Here is a 26,835-nt window from a genome sequence, read left to right on the forward strand (position 1 = left end):
TCTTTCATTTCCAAAACCACTGAGAACTGCTGCTTTAGACTGTGGCAGATGTCCACCAGTGTTAAGATTTGAGGTCCCTTGTACCTGCAGGTGACTGGTAGAGGGGTGATAGGGGGGCACGTTTCCCCCCACGGCAAGGCGGTCCCTGCTGCTGCCGCTGGCAGGTGCCTGACATGCCGCCCCGACAGGGCTGTCTCCACTGCCGACACTGCTGCTGTCATCTGCGGAAACTCCCCAGCTTTGTCCCTGCCACCGCCACCGGCTTCTGCAGCTGTCCCCCCAGACTCAGGAAGCACCAGTTGCCCATGCTTGCGCCCCGTTTTTCTGTTTTGTTGCAAATACCAGTGAAGTTTTTTTCCCTTTTGTTCTCCCCACCCAGAGAGAGTCTTCAGTTGGGTTCAGCCGCCTCTCCCTTCCCACCTAACCCATATCCCCTCAGTCTGCACCAGTAGGAGAGGTCCTTGATGGGGACCTGCAGGTGACCTAACCTCCCTCCACACAAAAGGCAGACTGTAACCAAGCATCAGTGTCTGGGGAGAAGCTAGAGAAGATTCAATTCCTCCTCCTCCGAAGAAAAACCCTGTCGGGATTCTGCAATGCGCATCCCCGCTCCCCTCGCTTAGCCGTGATTGCACCCGGGGTTTCTTGTGTGGGTCGCCGCCACACGGGCTGAGCGGGCACCTCAACACCAGGCCTCCCTCCCGCCTGACAGGAGGCGGCGGCCGCGTTCCCGCGCTTTCCCGCCCCGCGTGGCAGGACCCCGCACGGCCGGAGCAGTCCCGCCCCGCTGCCTCTCCCTCCCCGCGCAGCGCGGCGCAGAGCAGCGCAGCCAGCCGCCCCCGGCTCCCCGCGGCGCAGCGTCAGGTGCAGGGCAGTGCGCCTGTGCGGCGGCGGCGGAGCGGAGTCAGCACCGCGGAAGAATGGCGGAGCCGGGAGCCGCGCGCCCCTGCCCCCCGCAGCCCCGGGCGCCAGGTGAGCGCCCGCCCCGCACCTGCCCCTGCTTGCGTGCCCGGGCGCGGGGGGCTGCGGGGCCGCCGGTACCGGGGCCCAGAGCAACAAAGGCACCGAAGAGTGCGGCGGGGGGGCGCTTGCATCAGCGGCGTGTTGCAAAGAGCCGGGGGAGGGGGCGTGCCCGCGTGTGTGCATATGTGTGTGTGTGTGTACTAGCATGTGCGCCTGGGTCTGCCTGTGCGCCTGGCCGTGTGCATGTGTCTGTGAGTGGCTCTTTGTGTGAGTGTATGCGTGTCTGGCTGTGTGCAGACGTGGGTGTGCACCTGGCTACGTGGACGCGTGTGCTTGTATGCCTAGCTTTGTGCATGTGAGTCTGTGTCTGGCTCCAAGTGTGTTGGAGTCTGGATGTGTGCCTACATGTATTTGTTCCTACCTTTGTGCATGTGTGCCTCTGTCTGGCTGTGTGTATGTGTGTTTGCCTGCATGTGTGTGTGTGCACCTGGGTGTGTGCATACCTGCATGTGCGCCTGGCTGTGTGGGTGTGTGCCTGTGTGTGTATGTGCATGCACTGCATGTGTATGTGTGTGTGTGCGTGCTAACGTGTGCCTATTCATTGCGGGGGGGGGGGTTGCACTCTGTGTGTGTGTGTGTGTGTGTGTGTGTGTGTTGGCCAAGGGCATCGCAGGGCGGGCCGGGCCATGCGTCCTTGCTGAGGCATATTTGCTCCGGAACAGCTACAAGGGAAAGCCAGTCAGGCCTGGCAGTTGCCTCTTGCATGGGGATTGGCCAGTGAGGTGTTGGAGAGACAGTATGCATCTGGCCGAGAGGGCCGCTCAGTTTCCTGTGTCCATTTGCATGTCTTCATTTTCAAATCCCTTTCTTATTCGTGGCTGGTAAATATTTGCCATGAGGTCAGTTTTCTGTGTTTGCAAACCCGTTGGGTTGGTGTGGCGTGATAGAGGCGTGTACAGGAGCTAATTTCCCAGGCACTGAGAACACTGCCAGGGATGGAGGGAGGTGTCGTTTAACTCTGTTTATTGACAAATTCCACTGATCAGATGACAGATTGAACATGCATCCAATCCCCTAAAAAAGCAAAAGAGACCTTTATCTTCCATCACCACTGCTCCTTTAACTCAAGTCGCTGCCCGCAGGAGCTTGGCCTTTCTTCTCTTCTTTTCAGCCTCTGACCTTTTCTTTAGGTTAAGCTTTTGTGTTTCTTCATTTCTGTATAATAATTTGGATTAGAACAATTTCAAATCACAATGCTGGTAGGCAGCCAGGGAATAAACTGGTTAAGCTAGTATCAAGCAGGAATACTTTGAATTCTGAGCCCTTTATAGGCATCCCTTTTAAAGGGCTTTCCTTTGCTGTGACTTTCTCAATGAGCTGAAATTAATCTTGAAGCAAAAGGACTTGTAGTGGGGGGAGGAGTGGGCACCAACACAATCCTGACTCTTCTGTACTACAAGTAATTACATCTAGATTTAAAAAAAAACACAACCCTACAAAGGCATGTACTTCAGTATTAGGAAATACTAGAACTAAGGTTGCCTGTTGCGACATAAATTATTGGTCCTTGTGCATATGCAGTTGGATAAACTCCTTAATGCTATGATTGTATATATTCTTTCCATCTGATCTGTCCACCATATGAGGAGTTCCTGAATGAGACAGCCATTCAATACATTTTTTCCTAATGGTCCATTGCGTGGCCTTTGCTTTATTACCTGCATGCCATTTGAAACCTGCATTGGGTAAAAAATACAAAAAGATTTCCTCATGGCTTTATGCTGGGTACAACCCAAGTACTCGAGTACCTCCCGGACAGTCACAAATTCATCTTGACAGCTTCCCTTGGGAGGTAGGAGTATGTACTTGTTACTGCCTTTGTACAGATGGGGAAAACTGAGGCAAAACAAGGACTTGCTTGAGGTCACAGTGTAGCAGAGACAAGGTTAGAACTTGGAGCTTTGTATTTCTCTGGACCGTGCTGCTTACTATGTAGAGCAGCCCTGGCTTCCACTGACTTCTGTTGCAGCTGAGTGCAGACCCCTAGCATTTCCAGTTAGCACTCAGTGGTGATGCGAAGGGGGAAGAGTTAGTGGGCAGTGAGCAGAATGTTGGTTTGTGACTTACTCACCCAGCGAGTCTGTAGCAGGGAGGCGGATGGAAGTGGATTCTGTGTAGGGTTCTCTTGTCTTAACTGAGACTGACCTTTTTCTGCTTTTAGTCTTCTTCACTCTGTCCCTGAACTATGAGATTGTCTTTTCTGTGCTTTTAGTCTTCTTCATTCTCTCCCTCTCCAGTTTAAACGGTAAATGAATATGTGCTTCTTTCACTTCACAACCCTTTGGCACCATCCATTCTCTGTCCTGAATGAGGGTGGGCCCCACGAAAAAAGTTATATGTGGACATATGATTAAAGTTTGTATCACTATAAGTATGTACTATGGGACGGAATTAAAATTACTTCCAGTAGTATCTTCCAATTGCTTATTATCATCTGAGTTCGAACCCTTCATTTTAAGCATTGTAGCACAGACTGCTACCATTTTGGGTACATTAGCTGGTAGCAGAAGGCTTTTATTCTTTTATCCATTTATACTCTTGAACCAGCCGTGAGAAGCAGATTCATGATGCAGCAAAAAAGTGTGTTCATTTGCATGGTTAGCCCCATTTCATACACAGCAGTATGGCTAATTGTTTGGGATTTGAGTGTGCCGTATCGGAGAGCTGGGTTATAGTAATAGCTCCAGCTTAATAATAGTTGTGAGGGGTACAGAATTATTAATTTGACTCAGCAGTAATGAGTCTTGTTCATATGTTGTTCTGATTAATATAATAGTATCTGTATTTGTATATCATCCTTCCTTGAGAGGTTCTGTGCAGTAACTAGCTGTCTCTCCTTGTAAGAGGTCAGATGTTCCTGCCCAATGTAGGGTTGGGTCTATGTTCTCAGTAGGGAGCCCAGCTTTGAGGCCTCTTTCCCCAGTGCTGTAGTTTCCCTGTAGCGTGGGTACATAATTTTTGTAGGGTTTTTGGTGTACTATATGCTGCACTGGTAACACTGTGGGGACTCCAATCTTGGATATTATGATACAAAAATCAAGGAGTAAGAATGCAAGCTGCAGTAGAGATATGGCTACTCTCAATTATATAGAATTCTTCAAAATATGAAGAGAATTTCATGGCTCTCTTTCTCCCTCCCTCCCTTGCTCTTTTTTCTTCCTGCTATCAAAGATCAGAGCTCTGCTACAAACAATGGAGGTGCTAGAGCTCAAAAAAGGTCACAAGAATCTTTTATAATGGAGAGCATGGGGCAATCAATCTATGTATAGGGGGTCATTGCCAGCTCCATCTATAATATTAATGAGCAAATACCACTTGAGGGACAGATGTCAAGAACCAGCTCTCATATCCTCCCTTTCACTGTGCTGTAAAGTGTGCGTAAGCATCTATCCTGAGAAAAATATGCTGTCTTCCTTACTGAAAAGTTTAGTCAAAGCTAAGATAATTAAAGAAAGTACATACTATGCCTCATTGAATAGCAAAATGTCAGATTGAAAATAAGGAGTTATTTATTTCAAAGGAAATAAAAACATAGGAATTGGTTTCTTCTTTTTCACTACTGGTCATTTAGCTGACTTCTAAAAGCTATTAAGGTTATAGGAGATAATATACACATATTTTTTCTATAATACATTCCATATCTATGCAAAAAGCTACCATTGTTTTCCCAGGGGATTAATTAGCATACGTGTTTTTACATGGTCTTACTGTTTCACAAGCACCAATTTTATTTCAGAATAGTTTAATAGGTTCTGTTTACAAAATGTAGGTTCAGAGACATTCCAGATTAATTAAAATGACTTCAGTAATACGTAGTGAGAGAAAATATCTTGCTTCATTTCAAATTTGACAAAATAAAAGGAAAATATATCTGAGAAGATCTGTGTCCTAAAATACACCAGCTAAAAGTGTTACGGTTTTATAAATATAGCATATTTCAGTGGACTGTCATATCTATGTGGGTATACATGAGAGAAAATTTTGATAGTAAATTTCTTTATGCTCATTGAATGGCTATATGAAAGCATATGTCCTGCATATTGATACCTCCAGATTGTTACAGTTAAGCTCCTTTCTTCATGAATTAATATATTTAGAATTTTCTTCACTGTTGTTCTTAACCTTCTTCTTTGCAAGTTAAACCTAGTAAAAGAGAAGCTTCTATGGTAATATTCTGTACACACTCTTCAGTCAGATACTAACACTGCACTTTAACTGCACTGAATAGTGAGAAAAATGGTATTGTAATGCCCATATTGTTCTTACAAAGTTCAGGTAACAAGTTTTTTCTTTTCTTTCTGTTTTCTATATGAGTTCTTCCATTGTCGGTTCCCCATGGTTGGCCATGGGGAATAGGTCTTTTGCCTTCATCCATGACATTTTTGGTCTAGTTTTCCTAACCCGGTATGTTAATAAGTTATCCATCTTTAACTTAGTGCCCTTTTCCTTCAAGTTAGTGCAAGCTTGGTTCCTCTTGTTTCACTGCATCTCCCTGCATATATGCTTGCTTCCATTCATTTTAATGCAGCACTCTCTCTGGAGAACTGGAATGTTTCTGTTATGATTGAATCTCCTTCTGGCTCAAGCTGCTCTGAGTTCAGGTTTTTTTTGTGTAAGGTCCCTAATACCATTTAGTCCCAACTTAAATTGCTATATCCAATTCCCATGTGTAAATAAAATAAAAACCTATTGGCATATGTAGAAGGTCTTAACTAAGTGCTTTTTAATCAGGTGCTATCAAAATACGACTGGGCAAATGCACATTTTGTTAGAAAATAGGGAAATATTGCCTATGTCCAGTATAGCCATCTCTCTCCTTTCTTGGCTCTCTCATTTTTTTTCCAGGATATCAGCTTAGAATTTCAGATTGGTTTTTGAAAGTCTCTGTGTGTTCCAGGTTCTTATAAATACACTCTTCTTTTGCTTTATGTATGCATATGGCAAGTTTTTACCTACCGTAGGTAGTCCATGGAACAAGGACTTAAATCAGTACACCTAAATACCACGTGTCCCTTTGTCTTTTATTACATATCAAGTTTCACTTTCACTCATGTCTTTCACTGGCAAAATTCTAGTTACTGAGTTTATTAGATTTATATCCTGGCCTATACAAAAGGTTTGGAGTACCTTACAAGCAAACCATTCATTTTATTATTCACAAGAATACTAGTATAAATTAACAAAAGTTATTAATAAAGCACAAGAATTCTTACAGTACCATTGTGAAATTTCAGTAGAATTATCATTTAACCTAGCTTCTGTATACCATTTACATTATTTTTCTGCTTTTTTGCCATTAATGATTTGTGGCATTTTAATTGCACATAATATGATATTTCCCAGTTGTATGTTTTATGGGTAATTATGTGAGAATTTTCTCTGTGTGTGTGTGTGATAGAAAATAAGTTACTCTATTTTTTCTGTGCCATAACTTGGTACAGTTACCTGGATTTTTAAATTTGATCTGTTACAGTTTATTAGTCTGCAGCTTTGCATTTGTCCAGTATCCATTTCATGTCTTTAATGGTGTTTTCTTCAAGTCAATGAAGAATAGAGGGAGTTGCAATCTTAGCTAGACAAATATTTTACTCGACTGCATAATAAGACACAGTACTGATTTTAAAATGTAGTACTCGGAAGTACCAGTCGGTGTAACTCTTCTCCATAATTATGAATGATAACGGGTGTGTGAATGTGTCTTGGTGGGAGTTGACATCAAACTGGGCTTCCTGCTGGGAAATGGACACTAACAGAGGACATGTCTCACCATTAGAACGAAATAGAAATGCAGAGTCTGTGAAGGCAGTTTTGTTGTTACTTAAAACATAGTATGTCTGACAGTTCCTGCCTCTCATTAAAATAATGTTTTATTTTCTTAGTTTTGGCTTTCTGTTATCAGACTGTCAGGAGGGCATGTAGGTGGTGTTGAATAGGTTGTTTTTCAATTTTGGGGGCTTTGGGAGGTTGGTTAAAATAATTTTCAAATAAATCTTACTTAATTATTATTTTCTTTATAATAAGCTAGTGATACCTCATATACTGAATTAGTTCTGTTTTAAAATAGTTTTCTGTACTCTGTGTATAGACTAGGGTTTTTACCTGAAAGGAAGACATTGTTTTGTTCCATCTTGGGCAACTTCTCCTCATTCCTCCCTTTAATTGGTAAATGGATAACCTGTGTTAATTAGATATTTGTTTGCCCTGTTACACACTTGTTTCTTTGCTGCTGGTGTATATTCTTGTCAAATGTGAGAGGAAAAGGACTAATGCTCTTTACCAAATGTATATTTCATTGCTCATTGTGTGCCAAAATACAGTGAGTGGAAGTGTTTACATGTAAATTCTTCTGTAACAGTTTTCTTTGCCCAGTTTAAAGTATAAGCCATCGGGGGCAAAGCTTTTTAGCAAGGATGCCAAAAATTAGCCCTCACTCTACCCAAGTGACACTCTAATCCCCATTCCCCACCAGATCTGCTGGTCTGCTTTCTGCTTCAAGCCCTGTGCTCTCTGCCTGATTTGCTGCTTTGTTTCCTGCCCTTTTTGACTTGTGCTGCCTGTCCCTTCCCTCATCTGTTGCATACCACACACAGAAGCTGCCCGTGCCACAGTGGTACCCGTGCAGCAGGTTGGCCGCCTTTCACTTAAATGATAGTTACTGCTAATCTTTAGCAGTTACTTGACTTGTTAATCATACTAGCCACTTCAAATTAGTTACAGTCAAACCTCTAGCTTCTTTAGACCACCACAGTACTTTTAATTATCTTTGCATTAACTTCAGTTTGATACAAACCTTGTTTTATAACTTGTGTTTTGGCAAAGGATCCCAAAAATTGTTACGGCCTGGCAAGGCAGATCACGTTGAAACCTTTACATGTACAGTTCTTACTGGGTTTTTTACAGTGCCAGGTAACATTTTTGTATTTTAATTGCCTCCAGGGTTTTTCAGTGTGTCAAAGTTGATTTGTTCTTCTACTTTGGTCTCTCTCTTTCACTGACTGTGGTTCCTTTTTGACTGTTTTTTTCTTTTTTGGAAAAAATCTTGCCTCTTGCATATAATAGCTTTCTAAACTGGAAAAAAAATCTGCGTACAGGCCCTAGGTACTTAAATTTCCTGATGATTTCTTTAGTATTAATTCTACAGCCCCCCAAATGGATCAGCTTTGGCTTCCAGTGTCAGAATTAGTTTTCTGCAGGATTGTCTTTTCATGCAGGCCAGTGTTAATCTAATGCTGGGATGATGGTGGTAGAGGGTGGTATGCCCTCTGTGTTGGATGTAATTTAACTTTCCCAACGGTATTTTTTTGTAATTTACCTGAAATAGATTTTGGACAGTTTGTTATGTATACAGTGTAATTTCAGTGTAAAAACAGTGTAATTTCTCCTTTGCATTCTACCTTCTGCTTATATAAACCTTCACCATATATTTAAACCATCACCACTTTCACTGATGATTAACTTTTATATTGCTTCGAAATATATGCGGTACATATGTTGTGTGTTTGCAGGGTGAAATTTTTGGGACATGTATTAACTTGATGTTGTAAAGTTGACTGCTCTGCCTGCCGTTCCTTTTTAAGTATTTTCTTTGCTTCAGCAACATCTGACTTCTGACTTCACATTTGCTGAATGCTTTTGCTACATTTCTCATAAGAGAGGTGAAAGACTATAGCAAAACATTCTTTAGTCTTCTCGGGGAGTTTGTGGCTTCAAGCAGGTGTCGTAAGAGTCATTGCTTTGTCAGTCTGTATTTCTCTTTTTTATATACTTCATCCTTACTGTTTTTAATAAGTTCCCACTTATTTTTATGATCTTTATTGTTGCTATTAATTTTCTTTAATAATGGAGCAGTGATTCAAAATTAACACTTTTCTATAAAAGAGGGATAAATGATGAGAACATGTAGAAGGTACTGAAATGATACTATAGTAGCTCAGAATAATAATATATTAGAATTAAAAATAATAACTATAACGTTATGTATAGAGGTTGTTAAGTTTGTCTTAATGCCAGAAGCTGGAGGGCATATTGATGCTTGTGGTATAATTCAATTAGGTAACATCTGGGAGTGTATCCTGTTTGGTTCTATACGTGTGAATGGTCAGTTATGCATCACGTGCCAACCAGAAAGGCTGCTCTTTATTTGTGGTTTGCAGTTAATTCTGTTTATCACTGTAGAAGTATACTGGAATTTTTAATAGGTCTTTTGACCCACAAAGAAAGGTACAGATTTATCTTAAGAACTGTGCTACTATGCCTGAGGAAGTTAACTATAGAGAAAGCATTGAAGTGGTCTTTCAGTCACCAAGTGTGCTGCTTTTTTCAAGACAGCAAACTGGGTTATACTTTGAGAAAAGCTATAATCTGAGTAAACTGGGCTTGATTATCTATCTCAAATTAAATCTTTTAACTGTCAGTTTATTTTATTGTAAGTAAAGTAAACCTATAATTTTGGGGGAAAAGGCTATAATCACTTGAAACAAAAATGCCCTCTCTATGTAGTTAGGTAGACAGTAAGGCATAATATCACATAATGGGTTTTGCCTTTTGTCCCAAAAATGAATATATAATCTTCTATTAAATATCTTTTTTAGGTGCAAATAAATTCTGAATTATGAGGAGTTTGAATGTTTTGTGTAAAGCATTTCATATATACTTAATCTATTCATGATGCCATGGAGATTATTTACACTAATAATAATAATAACAATGCTTTTAAGAGTTTTCCAAGCACTTTACACACAAACATAGAGCCTCGGTGAAGGAGGTAGGTATTCCTATGTTACTCATGAAAGCAATTGAGTGCTGAATTCGATATTTGGTCAGGGATCACAAAGGAAGTCTGTGGCAGTGCCTTGTCTCTTTATTCCCAATACTGTTTCAGCCACAAAGCATTCTTCCCCCCACTCAAACTTTGTTCTGCTATTGCTAGTTTTGTGTTAACTGAAATTAATAAGGATCACCTCTACAAACTGTGGATAGAATAAGAAATGACAGTTCTGAAATGGTCTGTAGTTTTGGTGCAAAGTGCTTTGGAATTCCTGGGTCCCATACTGTTGATTTCAGTGGGTTTTTAATTGGGCCCTTAAAGGACAGTGACTTCCAGGGTAACATTACAGGATGTAGTTATGTAATTTTTGCTAGGGTTTCAGAACAAAGACTGAACAGACAGCTTTGGAATGAGTTTTAGTGAGGGAGTGGGTGGGCAATGGGTTGTTTAGCAGGGAAGTCCCAACGAAGCAGTAGAATCTGAGAAATCTCTGAATCCTACAAAGCCAGTGAAATGCCTGGGAGAACATGTTGAAGACCTGGAGGGAAAAGTTGGAAAATGTATAACTGCACAGAGGCTCAGTGGTGCACATATGAGTAGTAGGAAATGTTTTCTTTAGTTATTTTAACATTAGAAGGGAAAACTTGCATTTTGTTTCTGTTCATTTTATTCCACTATGTTTTTCTTGCTCTGTTTTTATGTAGCGTTCTTGAATTTCAGATCTCATTCCTTATTTTTATACCATGGATACTGAATGTGCTATCTTGTTCTAAGTTACATATTGATATTGCTTATAGAAGCGGATAAGAAGTCTAAAGGAGCCTGCCCTTGAATCATAGCATAGTTAGTCTGTCATAAGTGGGAGGAAGTGAAAAGAATGGTAGTAGCTGACTCGCTACAAAAACCTGTGAAGAGCAGCTTTCTTCTGATGTACTCATGCTCTGGGAGAAGTCCACAATGTCACAGTATCATAAATATTTCTTTGTGATGGGTAGCTAGCTTTCACATTTTCTATGGTGAAGAGAAGTATATCTTCATTAACTTATTTTGTTTCTTGTTTTGAATAAAACAATTCAGAGAGCTCTTTAACCTTGACTGTAATTTATTCATGCTTGACCACCATGTCAGTCATTTTTAACTTTACTCAGTGAACAAGGTGTCCTGAGTTTGAAAATTTCACCAGATGTGTTTACTGTAGTGTACTAAGCCTACTGCCCTGGGTAAATAACACTTAAACTTCGGCACATTGTCACTCCCCCTAATAAATCAATGAATGACTACCTCAAACAAATCAATTACAGACCTCTTGCTGTATGGCTATCCTGCTTCCACGTCTATTTTTCTGAGCAGGCAAGAGACTCTAGTATCATATCTCTGCATGGATCTGACCTGTTGTTTCTTACTCCCAACTTCCTCTTCAAGGAGCAGCCTTCACTCTCTGGCTTCTCTTCGTTTCTGAAAAACTGTGTTCAAGTACCACAGCCAGCTCAGCCCACCCATTTCCCACTCTCATCTCTTGCTGTGTAGGCAGATTTTTCAGGGGCTGAAGACACCTATTGCTTTGTATCTGAGCATGAATAAAAAATATGGAAAAGCACAGGATGCCAACTTAACTTGCCTTTTCTCTTGGCCTCTTTATACTGGGCTATGCAAACATATGGTTAGAAAAGTTACAAGTTCTTTTCTTTTTATTCTTTTTCCCCTTCTTGCCTTTATTAGACAGGTGTGTTCTGTACTTTGATCAGAATATGGTCAGGCTTGATATCAGTCTAATCTCTTTGGGCAAAGAGTTCACAGCCTGTTTCCTGCTTCTGCTGCCACTGCTCAGTTCCTGCATCTGATAATCTAAATGTTGTTCTTCCTAGGTGGAGCATTATTCATGTAGCGTGAAACTGCCTTGGGGATGAGGAATGGGGAATCACGAGGTCTTGGAGCTAGCCAGCTACTAATCTTACCTAGTTTCTGGAGGTTGCTACCTGAGCTTTGCCGTTTTGAAATGAATAAGGAGCCTGTGGTATGTGTATTAGCATGTATTGTTTCTGAGATGTGCTACTACACATCTATGCTATAATACACTATGCTTCCCTTATAGTAAGCAGTTGGCTTCAGCTTGATAAAAGCTCCTGGAGTCTGAAAAGGAGGAGGAATGAAAAGATCCAAGAAGGGTTGTTATTTCTGTTTTTCAGACTAGTCTGGAAAATAGAAGGAACTTTGGGTTGCTAGCACTGAATATGCAGAATTGCTGAGTAGACTAGATAAATCTCTTGGTTTACAGAACAACACACATATAGATGCTATTACTACTTATGCCTGTAAGGATATTGTCCCTTTAAGATACTTACATAAATATAACCATTTTGGGTAGAGAGAACTGTCTGGGGGCAGCTGGTTAGGAGCAAGGCAACTAGTCTGGGATTCATGAAACCTGCCTTGTGTGTTCACCTCCTTTATTGGGCATGACAGCAGCTAAACTGTTGCAGAAAAGTGCGAGGCTTGGCCCCTTTGTATGGTTTCTACACAGACAGGTGGCAGAGCTGATGTTTCTGTAGCACCCCTGCCTATCTTTCATCTTTCCCAGAGAGGAGGAATTAAGCAGTACTTGTGGCTTTTGGAGTTCCAAAGCTAGGAGCATTCATAGTATCATAGTAGCTAGTTTTGGAACGGACCTAAACAGATCATCAAGTCTTACCCCCTGCCTTGGACAGGAACGGATGCTGGGGTCATATGACCCCAGTCAGGTGTCTGTCCAGGCTCCTCTTAAAGACCCCCAAGGTAGGAGCAAGCACTACTTCCCTTGGAAGTTGGTTCCAGGTCCTAGCTGCCCTAACCGTAAAGTAATACCTCCTGATGTCTAGCCTGAACCTTCTCTCTATCAACTTGTGGCCGTTATTCCTAGTTACCCTGTGTGGTACCCGGGGAAACAGGGACTCTCCCATTCCATGCTGATCCCCCCTGGTGAATTTGTAGACAGCCACCAGATCCCCCCTCAGCCTTCTCTTGTGGAGGCTGAATAGGTTCAGGCCCTCTAGTCTCTCCTCGTATGGCCTGCCCTGTTGCCCCTTGACCACGCGAGTGGCCCTCCTCTGGACCCTCTCAATGTTAGCCACATCTCTCTTGAAGTGTGGCGCCCAAAGCATTGTTGTTCTGTAGCTTTTGGTGGATAGAGGCAGGGGCAGGAAGGGAATAATCCTTCCCAGTCCCTATCTTCACCTTACTGTATGTTGTCCCCCTCTCACATTTCCTCAGGTTGTTCTTCCCCCGATCCCAGAATTTGCCTTTACCTGAGTACTAGGTCAGCTGTCTTGAAAACACACTTTCCATTGTCTGGTTTATTGTGCAGTTCCTGGTAACTTCAATCACGAGAGCTGCGAACGTATTCAAAGCTTAAGTTCTGGAGCATGTTTCTTAATGAATTTAGAGGGGAGTGACGAAGTGAGGCTCCTATGCATTGTATTATAAAACTACTTCCATAACATTTTTTGAAAGCTTTTAAATTCTGAAACTATCTTTAATGACAGTTTAGTCTTAATTTACTTTTACATACGTATTTGCCATTTTATTTTCAACATCCTATTTCTGCAAGAGTTATAAAAGATGTGTTAAGAGTTTCTGTCTAAATGAGTAGCATATATATATTTCCATCCATGTTTCCTAAAAAGGTTGTTTGTTTACCTAGATTTTATTTTATTTTATTACTTTTAATTTTTTTATAGCATTTTGACATGACATTTTCACATTGTATTGAAGTAGCCTATTGGGCAATAAACTGCAGCCATAATCAATGAAGCCTATGTTAAGAGAGATGTGTGTGTTATATTATTAATATATGTATATTAATAATAATATAGAGATTTGTCAAAGATAAGTTTTGCTGAGTGTAGTGGCCGTGGTAAATTAGTGAGCATACCATAAGTTTTTCCTAGTGCTTGTATATACAGCTAGGATTCCTAATGCTCAGAAACTAATTAGAAGGCATTCAGTTCCTTTTGTTTAGCAAATTGTAAGAGAAGGAAAAGTCTACAAAAGTACCTTTAAGCTATCTGCTGTCTGTGTATAGGTGAGCGCAGGGGGGCTTCAGAAGGGAGGTAGCTATTAGGAGATGTTGTGGAGGGAATCTTATGGAAGCATGTACTTTGGCTTTGGGGCAGGAGGTAATGGTCATTGAGGTGTGTGTGTTTTTGTTCAGCAAAAATGATTACCTAAGTAGTTCATTGAGAAGTTCTGAAAAGAAGGTCTATCTATAGAAGAGCTGTCTGTGCTTGGGAAATAAATGCTTCTTCTTACCTGTACTGTTCACAGAGGTGTTAATAATCTTGCCATCTCAAAGACCTCAAAATTTTTTATTTTGTTTGGCCAATTTACTCCAGTTATTTGGAGCAGACACCCTGCAGAAATCTCTCACTTCCCTTGGACAGATTTGTTGCTTTTCTGTGATTCTGAACCCTATGGATTACATGGAGGACCCTGCTGTTGAAGATGCACAGCTTAGTACTAAATACATTTGTATTTCCATGTTGGGATGCACTTCTGAAAAGCAGAAGTGCATTTCAGTGGGTCATCATAAATGCAGTTATTGGAGTTGTGGAAAGTGGTGCCTAGGTAACTACACTCATCAGTAGTACTCAGATCTGTTCCTACAAGAATGAGAGAATCATCTGAGGTCATGGTGGCTTACATAACTACAGTGTTTCTGACTTGTTGATTACAAGACCTAATTGTTCAGCAGTTCAGTCTGAGGTTTTTTGGCCTTTAACTGCATTTTTGTTTAATGAATTCAGGGATCAATCATCAGCAAAATACACACTTCCCAATATTCTGTCAATCCACACATCTATCTCATAGCAAAAGCAGGGGTAACACCAAGCAGGGGTAACACCAAGCAACACAGGGGAGAGGACACACCCTTGTCTGACTCAGGTGGCAACGTCGAAGCACACAATATTTTTTTTATCTTGAAGTTGACCCTGAAAAGGAATTTTACAAGGAGATTCATAGGTTTCCAGTATCTGCTGTAGGGACCCGCTGTTTATACTTTCAAAAGCTTTCTAAAAACCAGTGATAGCTGTCATTCATGCAACATAATACTGTCAGATAAAGAAATGAAAATATGATCTTTATAAAAATATGTAGATTGTTAAGTGGCTTGTTTTTTTAAATCTGATGTTGCTGGCATTGTAGATTCTATTCAGAATAGCTACCAAACAAAATCTCAAGGACCAGTAGTAGCATGCTCCCATTCCAGTTCTTATGTGTATATATTTTGAGAGCCAAAGATAACCAAAATATTTCCATTACATTTCTGCAAATAATTGACAATCTAAGTGATATTACTAGAAAACCAGATAAAACTAGAAACCAGAATGAAACTTATCATGATTGTTTGTGTTTTCAAGGCCTAATGAAATGTAAGCGAGTAAACAAACACTGCTATATTATAAAGAAGATTTTTTTCTTAAGTATTTTGCAGGAAGTCTGGTGTCATGTAATAGGTGTGGTACTAGTACCCTTGTTCCCTTAGGCTTTAGTGCTACCTCAGCTGTAGATTTACTAGCTTGGAGCAGTTTTCCCCACATCCCTAATCTAGGGATAATATGAAACAAAGACTTTCTGAGAAGTAATATATACCTGTACAAAATACTATAGTAAAAACTGTATTAACCAGCATTTAAGTAACCAGAACAGTTATTAACCGGAATTTCCGGCCAGCTATCCGGACATTGCGGAGAGGGGGGACTCGCAGGCGGTAGATAAAGCTTGCCGCTGCCTCCACTCACCACCCTACACTGCCACCACTCCGCGTGCCCCTCCCCTCCGCTCTGCCTGCAGCTGCCATCGCCCTCCCCGCCCCCATTCCACATCCAGCTGAAAACCCCCTGCCTTCAGGTAACTGGAATTTTTACATAACCGGCACCCCGCTTACCCCACACATGCCGGATAACAAAGCTTTTACTGTATCTAAATCAGATTGAAATAGCTCATCTGTTAAAATTAACACAAAAGTTAATTTGTGTTAATTCCCCCTTTGGCCAGGGGGAACGTGTTTTCTCTGAAGGGCTGTGATCTGGTGCAGAGGGGAAAATCTTGAGGAAAATTGTTTAAAACAATATGTTTTGCTACTCTTTGCTGATACAGGAGTGACAGCTACCCAGAGGTCTGTAAGATGTAGGGAAAGGAGAAAGCTAGGAGAGACTGGTGCTGAATGTGTTGGGTGCAGTGATCTACTAGGGTGTAATCATGACTCAGCTGAAATATGCAGATCTTCCCCTTCAGGGCTAGGGACAGAAGTTACACATAAACCAGTTTAAGTCATCAGAAACTGGTTTAAACCTGTAACTGAACAGAATCTCAGTGCACGTAAACCAGTTTCAAAATGGCTGAAACTGGTTTAAGATAAACCTGATTGAATGTAGTATCAGACTTAACTGATTGAGGTCAAACCAGATTATCGAACTTCTGTCCCAGACCTATTCCTGGTTTAAGTTAAATCAGAGTCCCTCAGCATCCCAGCATGCTTTTCAGCCCTGGGCTATGCTGTGCTGTCTGCACCAGAGAGCAGGGCTGGCCTTTGCTCCCTAGCCACAGCAGGAGCTGGGGCATGGCCAGATGCTGGCTGGTATGGCCACCTGAGGCTAAGGAGGCAGGGAGGGGTTTTATTCTCCTCTCCTTCCCCTCTTCCCTTGAGGGACCCCAACCAGGGTCTGCCTGACTGGGGCACAGCAGCCCTTGTCAGGCATTCCCTTCGCCCTTGCTGCTGGAGCAGTGGGGGCATAGCCAGCCTCAGCAGCAGACTCAAGCCAATGGGGGACAGAGTGGGGGGTTAATTCCCTCCCTCCCTTGTCCCACTGGCACAGACCCCAGCTTGGGTCTGCCCAGCTTTTCCCCCCTGCTCATGGCTCAGTATGGCCCAGAGCCCCCCTCCCAGCCATGAGGTGATCCCGCTTTGCCTTCCCAGCTGCTGGGGCTGGGGTTTCGCTTGGGGCAGCCCAGGAGCAAAGGCCAGATCAGGGGGAGGGAGGGGAGAGAAACAGCCCCAAGCCCAGGTGAGGACAGGCACAAATGAATTGTGGCAGAGGTAGCTCCATTCTGGATGTGAGCCTCACTGAGCAGAGGGACCCAGGCTGGTGGGAAATGGGGAATGGGCTTGAGTGTGTCGATGCTAGCCTGGAGCAGAGCCAAGCTGAGCCAAGTATGCAGCTGGTGGAGCAGCTCCTGCCTGGTGACCCTTTCTACCTGCTGGAGAGTGGCCCCTGGGCTGGCCCCAGCCCCTGCAGTGGTGTGCACAGCTTGGGCTGTGGGATGAATAAACCCTGTCCCTGCCCCCTCCACCTCAGGAGGCTATGCCAGGTAGACATTGGCCACACCCCCACCCCTGGAGCAGCAACCAAGGAGGACCCTAACAGGGGCTGCTGCACCCTGGCCAGGCTGAACCCAGCTGTGGTCCCAGGGGAGGAGGAGAGGGAGGGGAGAATAAGCCCTTTCCCTGCCCCCTTCCAGGCCATGCCGTGCAAGCATCTGGCCAGGGGCCAGGATCTGGCCATGCTCTCTCCCCCCACCCAGAAAGCCTGGCAAGGGCTGCTTCCCCCTTCTTCTTCCAGGCACACCCTGACTGGGGACTCTGCAGGCCAGGTTGGGGGTTTAAACCACTCCCCAATCATACTTGGGCCTGGCTATGTCCTCTTCCTCAGCTTAGCTTGCCTTGGCCACTTCAGAATGGAAGGGAGCCATGCTCTAGCACCCCCTGGCTTCTAGCAGCCACTGCGGGAATGTGGCTGCATTTCTGGAATCAAAAATGAATGTCTGTTCACTTGATATTGGTTCAATCTACGCAGGTTAGACTAACCTGCAAAATGAATCAATTCAGGCTTCAGCTTTATGAACACCTGTACTTAAATGTGACAAAATCTCATCTCTTAATATTTAGCTTAATGTCAAAATGGTCTGTCTTTTGAGATTTGGGAATTTCTCCAATGTGTATAGCTGTCACTTTAAAATTGAGGCTATCGCATAGGCTGTGCATGGTTGATTCTACTCTAAACTTTGTTGGATTAATAATTTAAAATGTGGGATAACAGTTTCCTGGATGAAATTGCTATCATCATGAATGTGACATAAGAGGGAGGGAGAGGCTTGCCAGCTGAAAGCAACAACTGCAGTGTTGTTATTCATAACTAAATCTTCTGCTTTTACAAAATTGGAAACTCTATGTTTGGCACAAGACTAAAAATGAAGTGCATAGTTTAAATCTTTGGGGCAAGCCTTTTTAACAGGCATGCCACTCTGATCTCCTTCCACTGCTCAATCTGCTGTTCTGCTTCTCCCAGCCCTGTGCTCCCTGCCTGATATGCTGTTCTGCTTTCTGCATCCTTCCTATCCAATTTATTGCTTTGCTTTCTGGCCTATTTGCTGCTTTACTGCCTGTTGCTTTCCCAGTCTGCTGCCCATGCCATATATTGGCCACTTCTGCTTTACATGAAGCTTAATAAAGACTCTATATGTGTTAATTCATATGGTAAAAAAAATCATCTATATTTCCTTTTAGTATTCTTAGAGGAAAAAACATTTGGATTCAAGAGGGGGATGGACATAATTTCTTATGGGGGGGTGTGTCTTTAATCACTTGGATCAGTACTCTTGTTAATGTGTTAAAAAAATTAACAGCTTGTTCTTCATTGAATATGCAGGGGGGTGTGCGGATATTTTCTTTCTATGTAGTAATACTCTGTGGGAACACATGCCTAGACTTCTACTATGGGTGTTGGTTAGGAATGATTTCATCCTATATGCAAATGTGGGGGAAAATATGCTTCAGTAAGCTTGTTCTTGCACAGCCTTTGATCATTTTGTATCATCCCTTGGTATTTGCAGTCCTTGTTTCAAGTATCTGTGTAATTAGGTAAATATTTTAAAAGATATAATTGATAACATAATAAAGAGTGGTGGGCAGTAACCATTGATACCCAGTGCATTTGTTGTAAAATCGTCATGCATTTGTGTACAGCAGTAATTCTCAACTATGCTGATTTGAGATCCTTTTAAGGGTATAGTCAGGTGCCATGCAATGTTAGCACTGTTAGGCATGCAGACATGTTTTACAAGATTAACCCAGAGATTTCAAATAGGAGTTCAGCGTTAAATACTTTCTGACCGGCTCTGGTCTTTCTGAGATGTTTGCAACAGAAAAAAATTTCTTAATTTTTTTGTAGTAAAAAAATGAGTGACAGTGTTAAGAACTGACATTTTCTGAGGGCTGCCTTGAGTCCTAAAGAGATTGAGAACCCTTGATGTACACTTTCGTTAGAACTGTCTTGGAGGAAGTTATCAGAGAAAGTGAGTGAAGCAAAAAACACCAATGAGTTTGAGACATTCTAGATTTCATTGGAAAGGATTTGTAGGTGTGGTGGATGTGCGGGCCGGGAGCGATCCGGGCCCTTTTTCGCGCCGTGGGCTGTGGCCAGCAGCCCGGGCACGCTGGGTCGGAGAAAGCAGGCGACACGCTAGAATTAGGCACGGACGCGTAGTGGTTGATTCAAGATTGTTTACTTACACCGTAGATGGTCGCGGTGTAGGCTGGACAGTTTCCCAGGCAAAGCTCCGCTTAAATCCCCAGTTTGAGGGCTCGGACAGTACTTGGACTCACTCACACGGAGTTGTTGAGGCTTCATGGATCCTTTTTTGCGCACAGGGAAGAGGGATACGTCGAGGATTGCACTCGGTGACGGGGAGAGGCTAGAGGCTGATCAGACCCCTGTTGCCTTCTTGAAATACGCTGGGTCCAATAGGCTTCGCAGCGCTTAGAGATCTTCACAAGATGTGAAGTCTCCTCCTCCTGATGTTCGTGGAGTCCTCCCTTGCGGGGTTCTCCTCGGAGTTCTCCAAGTTCTCCAACTTGGGCGGAAACCACTCAAGCCTCTTATACGGCTAGCAAGCCAATCGCTAGCTGCCACGTGGGAATATTTTAACACAAGCCAATAATGGGGCTCGAATTTTAATACAAATGGCGGGAACTCTTTGCACCGTGCATTTCTGTGCTGCAAAGAAGAAATGCACCCTGCAAAGAAAGCTTCAAAACGGCGGGAAAATAATTCAGTGGTGTCAAAGCACACACAAAAACAAAATCACACCTTTGGGTTGTGACAGTGGAAAAACAGTAACATGGGATTACTCTGTCCACGTGCATATAGCCTGTCTCTTGGATAATGATAACGTGTTTTGTTGCTTGGACTTGATACTTGGATAATTTGCACCTGTACTGTTCCTACAGGTGGCTTTGTCCACCCTTTGCTCTACAGTAAAAACAGAAAAGCTCTATCTGATAAACTCCCCCTCATATTACATGAGCATAACCCACTCTGCTGCTGAATTGGAGGGGGTTTTTGACAGGTAGTGTGTTAGAAGTACAGTAATATGAAGTAAATGGCAAACATGTTGTGTTATCAGTATTTCATTGCCATTTTTTCTTAACCACCTGTTTTGTATAGCTTCTTAACCACATGTTTCATAAGGCTAACATAATACAATTGTTGGGTGTCAATTCAACACGGAGTATTTGGTATAAGTGAATTCTAAGTATGAAAGTATGATCTGTAAAACAAAGCTGAGAGTGTAGTCTCTTTCCGGTGAACAGTTATGTGATTTAATTAAAACGTCTTTTGCTGACTATCTTTGTAGATGTGGTCTTTTGTAGTGATTTCAAGTAATTCCTATTGCAAGTATATTTATAATGATTTGCCCTTCTGTTTTGGGGGGGCAAAAAGTTCCATTTTGGTGAAATGACTATTGAAGCCATGTTGGTTTCACCCCTCTACCAAACTGATAATTATGAAATCATCATCCAAAACAATGCCAAACCTTTCAATTGACAGTCACCTTATCTCTTCCACCTACACAGTAAACCTCAGTAACCTGCATATGTAGGTGTTATTGTTGTTCAAAATCTTACTATTAAACAGACTTAATATTAAACAGTGTCAAGATTTTGTGTAAAATCAGATATTGCTGGTGTGATTGTTTGCAGTATGGTTATAATTAGTGAAACTCAAAGCATGGTGTTTATATAATAAAATGGAGGGGCAATTATTTTGGGTGGAGGGTCACTTACAAAGTTTTTGGAAGCTATTGCGGGCTACATAGGTAGCCCTGCCCTTTGACAGTTGCCCTGCCCCAGGTTGCCATATTGGGACCGGAAGTCTGACCTCCTAGCCCCTGACCTTTGCCATTGGAAGTCCCTCTCCTTGCCCTGGAAGTACTCCTTTTGGGAGGAAGGGTACTGTGATCTGGAAACCATGAAAAAGATATATATATTTATATACCCCCCCCCACACACAAATATACACACATACACACACAAAACATCCACTGTAACCTATTTTAATTTTATTTTAAAATATTTTTCTACTGATTTCTGTGTTTACAAAAAGTGTATCTAGAGCTGGCTGCATAATAGCTTAAAATACAGTCCTACTGTGTGTTTTGTGTGGGCAGCAAGGGGCTGTAAGTGGCGTTGTGATTGGGAAGAGTGTGTGTAAGTTTGTGTGTGTGTGCGCGTGCATGTGTGCATGTGTGCACAGTGGGATATGGGCATGGTGGCTGGGTGTGTGCTGCCAGCTCCATAGCGTGCAGCTCTAAAGCACTCCATGTGAGCCTCACATGATGCAGCCAGGCAGACCCCATGCCCAGGCTCTGTCCTTCTGCTACCCCATCCTGGGTCTCTGCCAGTCCCAGGGCACTTACACAGGCTCCGTGTTTCTGCCCAACATCACCTTTCCCTGCATTCCCTTCTGCAGGCTTGCCCGCTGCTCCCTGCAGCCCCCTGCTTCCTGCAGTGCTCCCTGCAGCCCTGCCGGGGCCCACCACCTGCTGCAGCCCCTCTGTGACTCTACCGCAACCCCACCACTCACCGTGGCTCCACCATCTGCCAGAGCCGCCCATGGCTATGCTGCCCACTGTGCCACTGCCACCCGCTGGGGCTCTGCTGACCTCCAGGTCCTGCCTTGGCCCAGTCACAACTCTGCCACCCACTGGGGCCTGCCACCCACAGTGGCTCTGCTGCCCACCAGGTCCTGCTGGAGCCCGGCCGCAGTTCTGCCACCCGTTGGGGCCCACTGCTCTGCCTGCTGGGGCCTGCCGCAGCCCCGCTGCCCACTGGGGACCACCGTGGCTCCGCTACCTGCTGTGGCTCTGCCTCCTGCTGCACACCATGTGGGCCCACCACTCCCCACAGCATCCCTGCCACCGCGCCGCTTCATGCGGCCCCCACTGTTCCCCACAACCACCACTTCCAGCCACTCACTTTATTTTCCACTCAGACAGAGGGAGGGGGAACAGCTCTAGGGGCATGAGGCCAGAAGCCCCAGAAGCTTTTGGTTGGGGGCTGAGGGCAGGAAGGTGGTGGGGGACTGGGTATAGCTGGGCTAGCCTTGTTGCTCAGCTCCAGGCTCCCGCTGCGTCTTGCTGCCGCTGACCGCCTGTCGTCTTTGACAGGTGGCCACGGGCAGATATAAATTAATTTTCTAAAATTTTTAAAGGCCCTGCGGGCTGGATAGAATGGGCTGGTGGGCCGGATTTAGCCCACGGGCCAGATTTTGCCCACCCCTGTAATAAAACTTAACAGAATTTATCACAGCTCTTTGGAAAGCGTCTGGCTTTTTTCCTTCCTGGAATGCCATTTTCTCCAGAGCTGATCTGTTATCCTTTTGGGGTGTATGGTTGGGATTTAGGGTGGAAATCCTGTGCTTCTCCCCCTTCAGCCACTCTTAGATATTCTCTGGGCGTGTCTACAGGAGAAGCTAATGCATAGTGGTTACCATGCATTTATTTAGTACTCGTATAATCAAGTACTAAATAAATGTGCAGTAACCGGAGTTACTGTGGAGTAGCACTGGCTAACGCCTTTTTAGTGATGCTACCTCACAGTAGCCTAATAATACTTCACAGTAGCGTATTAGCACCGTTGGTGCTGTGACACACTACTGCACAGTATTATTTGGCTACTGCGCAGTTAGCATCTCATGTAGACATGCCCTCTGAGTATTGTAGAAGAATGTACACTATCTTATGAGTCGAGCCTTGTGAACAGGCTCCCATCTATTCATGAGATATATGACAACTATTTCAGTCGCTCCAATGCAGATGTTTTATTAAGAAAGGAATATATTTGTTGTTTCTGGTATTCTGGCTATTTACTAACCCATAGAGAGCCAACATCATGTGAAGTGTTTCTGAACCTCTGCACAGTGTGAAAAAAATTTTTTTTTTACACTTTTGCAAAGCCTAAGTCGGGGTTATTTTGGAAAATCTTAATTCATCTAATTTTTTCAGGTCAACTCCTCAGCTAACATTAATTTAGTATAGCTCCAATCTCACTGGATCTACATCCTTTTACTTAAGCTAAGAAGCTAGACCTTTAATGGTATGAGGCTGCTTATGTGGCTGCTTAAGAAGCTGACTTTCAGTAGGATACTGCACGTGGAACTATAGTCCCCAGCTTCAGATAAGAATTCTGTTTTGATTATATAACTTTTTGACACATATGGGATATCTTTTATTGCTAAAATTGTAACTGGTTGTAAAAACAACTTGGTGAACATAGGAAAGAAGAGTACTTTACTGAATTAGTAAATAAGAATGTGCCTAGCGTATTTAACTTGGATACCAAGCAGGTGTGTGTGTATCCAAGTCACATTCTTTTCCAAAGAAAGCCAACAAATCTTGACTCTTGTCTCAGGTGAATTCATCCAAGTCAGTTTTGTTACCTCCATTTTTATTGTATTTGCTCAAATCTAAGATGATCCCCCAATAATTAGATTCTATACATGGAAAATTTGTAATTCTGTTATCATTTTCCATATGTAGAATCTAATTATTGGGAAGGTGATCTTTAATTCATCCCTCCCATTGCTGCAAGGGGGCAGTCAGTGGGGGGCAGGTGGTGTGGGGAGGTCAAGCAGTTTGTCCCCTGCTTGTGGCTGCCCCTCGGCCACCTCTGCTCCCTGCCTGCCCTCCTGCAACCTCTCTTCCCCACTTCCCCCCAGCCTCTGCCCTCCCCCAGTGCTACTGCTCCCCTCTCCCCCCCAGCCTCTGCTCCATCCCAGCAGGCTCCATCCCTGTTCTAGCCTGGGCACTGAGCAGGGCCCCAGCCCAGCCCAGGTCCCCCTTCCCCCCAGCATGTGTGTTGGCTGTGTGCTGTTTCTACAGGGCTGGGCTGGGGCCCTACTCAGTGCTCCAGGCTGCAGCATGCATGGAGCCTGCTGGTGTGGAGTAAGGGTAAGGGGGAAAGGGAGAGGGAAGGCAGGGGAGCATAGGCTTCAATGGGGTTGGTAGAGGGGAAATGACAGGGTGCAGAGGTGGCGGGGTGGTGAGGGACAGGCAGCCGCTGTGACTATGGCCCTGTCCACAGATAGCTATTAAGGCTGTGTGAGACGGCAGCGTTCCGTTTCGACCAGCATTTCGACGTTTCGATGGAACGGCGTTCTGTTTTGAATTTTGTTTTGATTCGAAACAGCTCTTCCATTCCATCGAAACAGTTTCACCGTTTCGACATTTCGCCCATAGAATATAATGGGGAAGGTTGAAACAGCCTATAACTTTGTCATTTCTGGCCTGATTTGGATGAAACCTGCATGAATGGTAGCCCCTTCTGAGGGCATGAAGCCTGCCCAGTTTCAAGGAGATAGGTGCAGGGGGTTCCTGGGAAACTGCACCCCAATCTTGAAAGCAAAACTTATGTCACGTTTCTGTGTTAAGCCATAGCGGGGTCAAGACTGCAGGCATGGTAGCCCCTGCTGAGGCCCCAAAGCCTGCCAAGTTTCAAGGAGATAGGTCCAGTGGTTTGGGGGAAACTGTACCTCAAGCTGTGGACTAGGAAAACTTGTGATATGGGTGACGCTGTGTGTGTTCAGGCGCAGTGGGGTGACAGCTGCAGGGATGGTAGCCGCTACTGTGGCCACAAAGCCTGCCAGCTGTCGAGGAGATCGGTGCAGGGGGGTTCTGGGGCCCTGCACCCCTAGCTGCTGACAGGCAAAACTCGTGACATGGGTGCTTGTGCAACTGCTGCCTCTCTTCAGGCAGCAGGACTGAAGATCCCCCATCACTTGCCACCACAGACCTGGGGGTAATAATTGACCACAGTATGAACATGAGCCGGCAGTGCGATGCTGTAGCCAGCAGGGCCAACAATACCCTGGCATGCATCAATTGATGCATCTCCAGCAAAACCATTGCAAAGAAGTGATTCTTGTGCGCTACTCGGCTACTCAGCATTGGTGGGACCGCAGCTAGAAAAGGCTGAGAGGGGACTTGGTAGCAGCTTACAACCATGTAAAAAATGTACATCTAGGGCTCGGTTCACCAGGGCACCCTTGGGGAAAACTAGGAGTAATGGGCACAAACTCCTGGAAGACCATTTCAGGCTCAACATTAGGAAAAAACTACTTCACAACTAGGGTGTCCAGATTGTGGAATAAACTCTCTACAGAGGTGGTGTGATCACCTACCCTGGAAATCTTCAAGAGGAGACTAGACAGTCACCCTGCTGGGGTCACTTGACCCCCAGTTGTCTTTCCTGCTTGGTGCAGGGGGCTGGACCCGATGATCTTCCAAGGTCCCTTCAGGCCTTACAATTTATGAATCTATGAGTGGCTGGAGCCTAAGTTTTAGGAGATATGGCTTTGAAACAGTTCTTCCAGAGACTTCCAGAGCAAGCTTGGTCAGGTTCTTTAGCTTCCCTGAGCCTCAGCTAATCACCTGTAAAATGGAGTAATTACACTTCCCAATTCATGGGAGTGTTCTGAGAATAAGTTCATTAAACAACTGTGAGGTACTATGCCAGGCTTCGTGGCTGCAGCAGGGCCTAGCAGGCCTGCAGTTTATACCCTGCTGTGCTTTAAAACACAGTGTCACCCATGTCACGAGTTTTGCTTGTCTGCATCTTGAGGTACAGTTTCCCCAAAACCCCTGCACCTATCTCCGAAACTTGGCAGGCTTTGTGACCTCAGCAGGGGCTAGCATGCTTGCAATTTTGACCCCGCTGTGGCTTAACACATGCACATGACGTGAATTTTGCTTTCAAGACTTTGGGGTGGAGTTTCTCCGAACCCCCTGCACGTATCTCCTTGAAACTTGGCAGGCTTCATGCCCTCCGAAGGGGCTACCACTCCTGCGAGTTTAATTCAAGTCAGGCCAGAAATGACAAAGTTAGAGGCTGTTTTGATCTTCCCCATTATAGGCTATGGGCGAAACATTGAAACAGTATCAAAACGGCGAAACGTTTTGACTTGCCTCATTTTGTTTTGAGGCTGTTTCGATAATATCTGTTTCATTTCAATTTTGCTGTTTCGACCTCAAAACGAGTCAAAACAGCAGCGAAATAAAACTGGTGGCGAAATTTCATGCCGCTCTAATAACCATCTGCCCCCCACTGCCCTCATACTCGACTATAAGACAGGGGGCTTTTTCCCTCTGTTAAATAGGGGGATGCTCATCTTAGACTTGAATACATATGGTCATAAGTGGATTAACAAATGGGCAAGCTGGGTCTAGACTCAGGGGCCCGTGCCTTGGTGCAGATGAAACTGGGGTCCAGGTTAGACTGGCCTGGGCATGCACAACGCGGTTGGCCGTGGCTGCTGGGTGCTGTTTGCCAGGTACCACTGCAGCTGGACTGAGCCATGGTGGGGCGAGGAGCCACCCCTGGAGCTTGGTCTGTGCCGCATCCGCCCAGCGGGCCGTGGCTCTGAACCCCTGGCACTAGCTCTAACGTGCATCGGGGGTGGGGAGGGTGGCTGCAGCTCCTGCCCAAGGCCTGGGGGCTGTTGTGGCCTGCCCTGGATGCTGCTTCTGCTGTGCAGGCCAGGGATGGAGCCCATGGCTGTGGGGCAGGGCACAGGTCAGGGGGTGGGGCTGGGCCGTGGACACCCCTACCCCCCTGGGCCCAGGGCCCCAGTGAATATTAATCTGCCCCTGTGTATGGTATTATGTTCATAGACTACAAGCTTATATTTCAGCAACTGTGGAGGGGCACATGCTAGGCTCATGTGAACTGACTAGTA

General features: G+C 44.3%; 1 protein-coding gene across 10 annotated transcripts in view; it reads left to right on the forward strand.

The window, feature by feature from the left end:
• The first annotated feature begins 781 nt into the window (after nucleotides 1–781).
• MAP7D2 (MAP7 domain containing 2) overlaps nucleotides 782–26,835 on the forward strand; it is a 141,291-nt gene continuing 115,237 nt past the window's right edge. For 2 of the 10 annotated variants that reach the window (XM_059720869.1, XM_059720868.1), the window contains exon 1: nucleotides 785–972. In XM_059720869.1, coding sequence (XP_059576852.1) covers nucleotides 921–972 — 52 coding nt within the window. In that variant the 5' untranslated portion in view covers nucleotides 785–920. Of the gene's footprint in view, nucleotides 973–26,835 lie in introns of all 10 variants that reach the window. The other 8 variants (XM_019495094.2, XM_059720867.1, XM_059720862.1 and 5 more) reach the window with 6 other exon arrangements.

Source organism: Alligator mississippiensis, chromosome 1, assembly GCF_030867095.1.
Source record: "Alligator mississippiensis isolate rAllMis1 chromosome 1, rAllMis1, whole genome shotgun sequence".
Lineage (NCBI taxonomy): Eukaryota > Metazoa > Chordata > Crocodylia > Alligatoridae > Alligator > Alligator mississippiensis.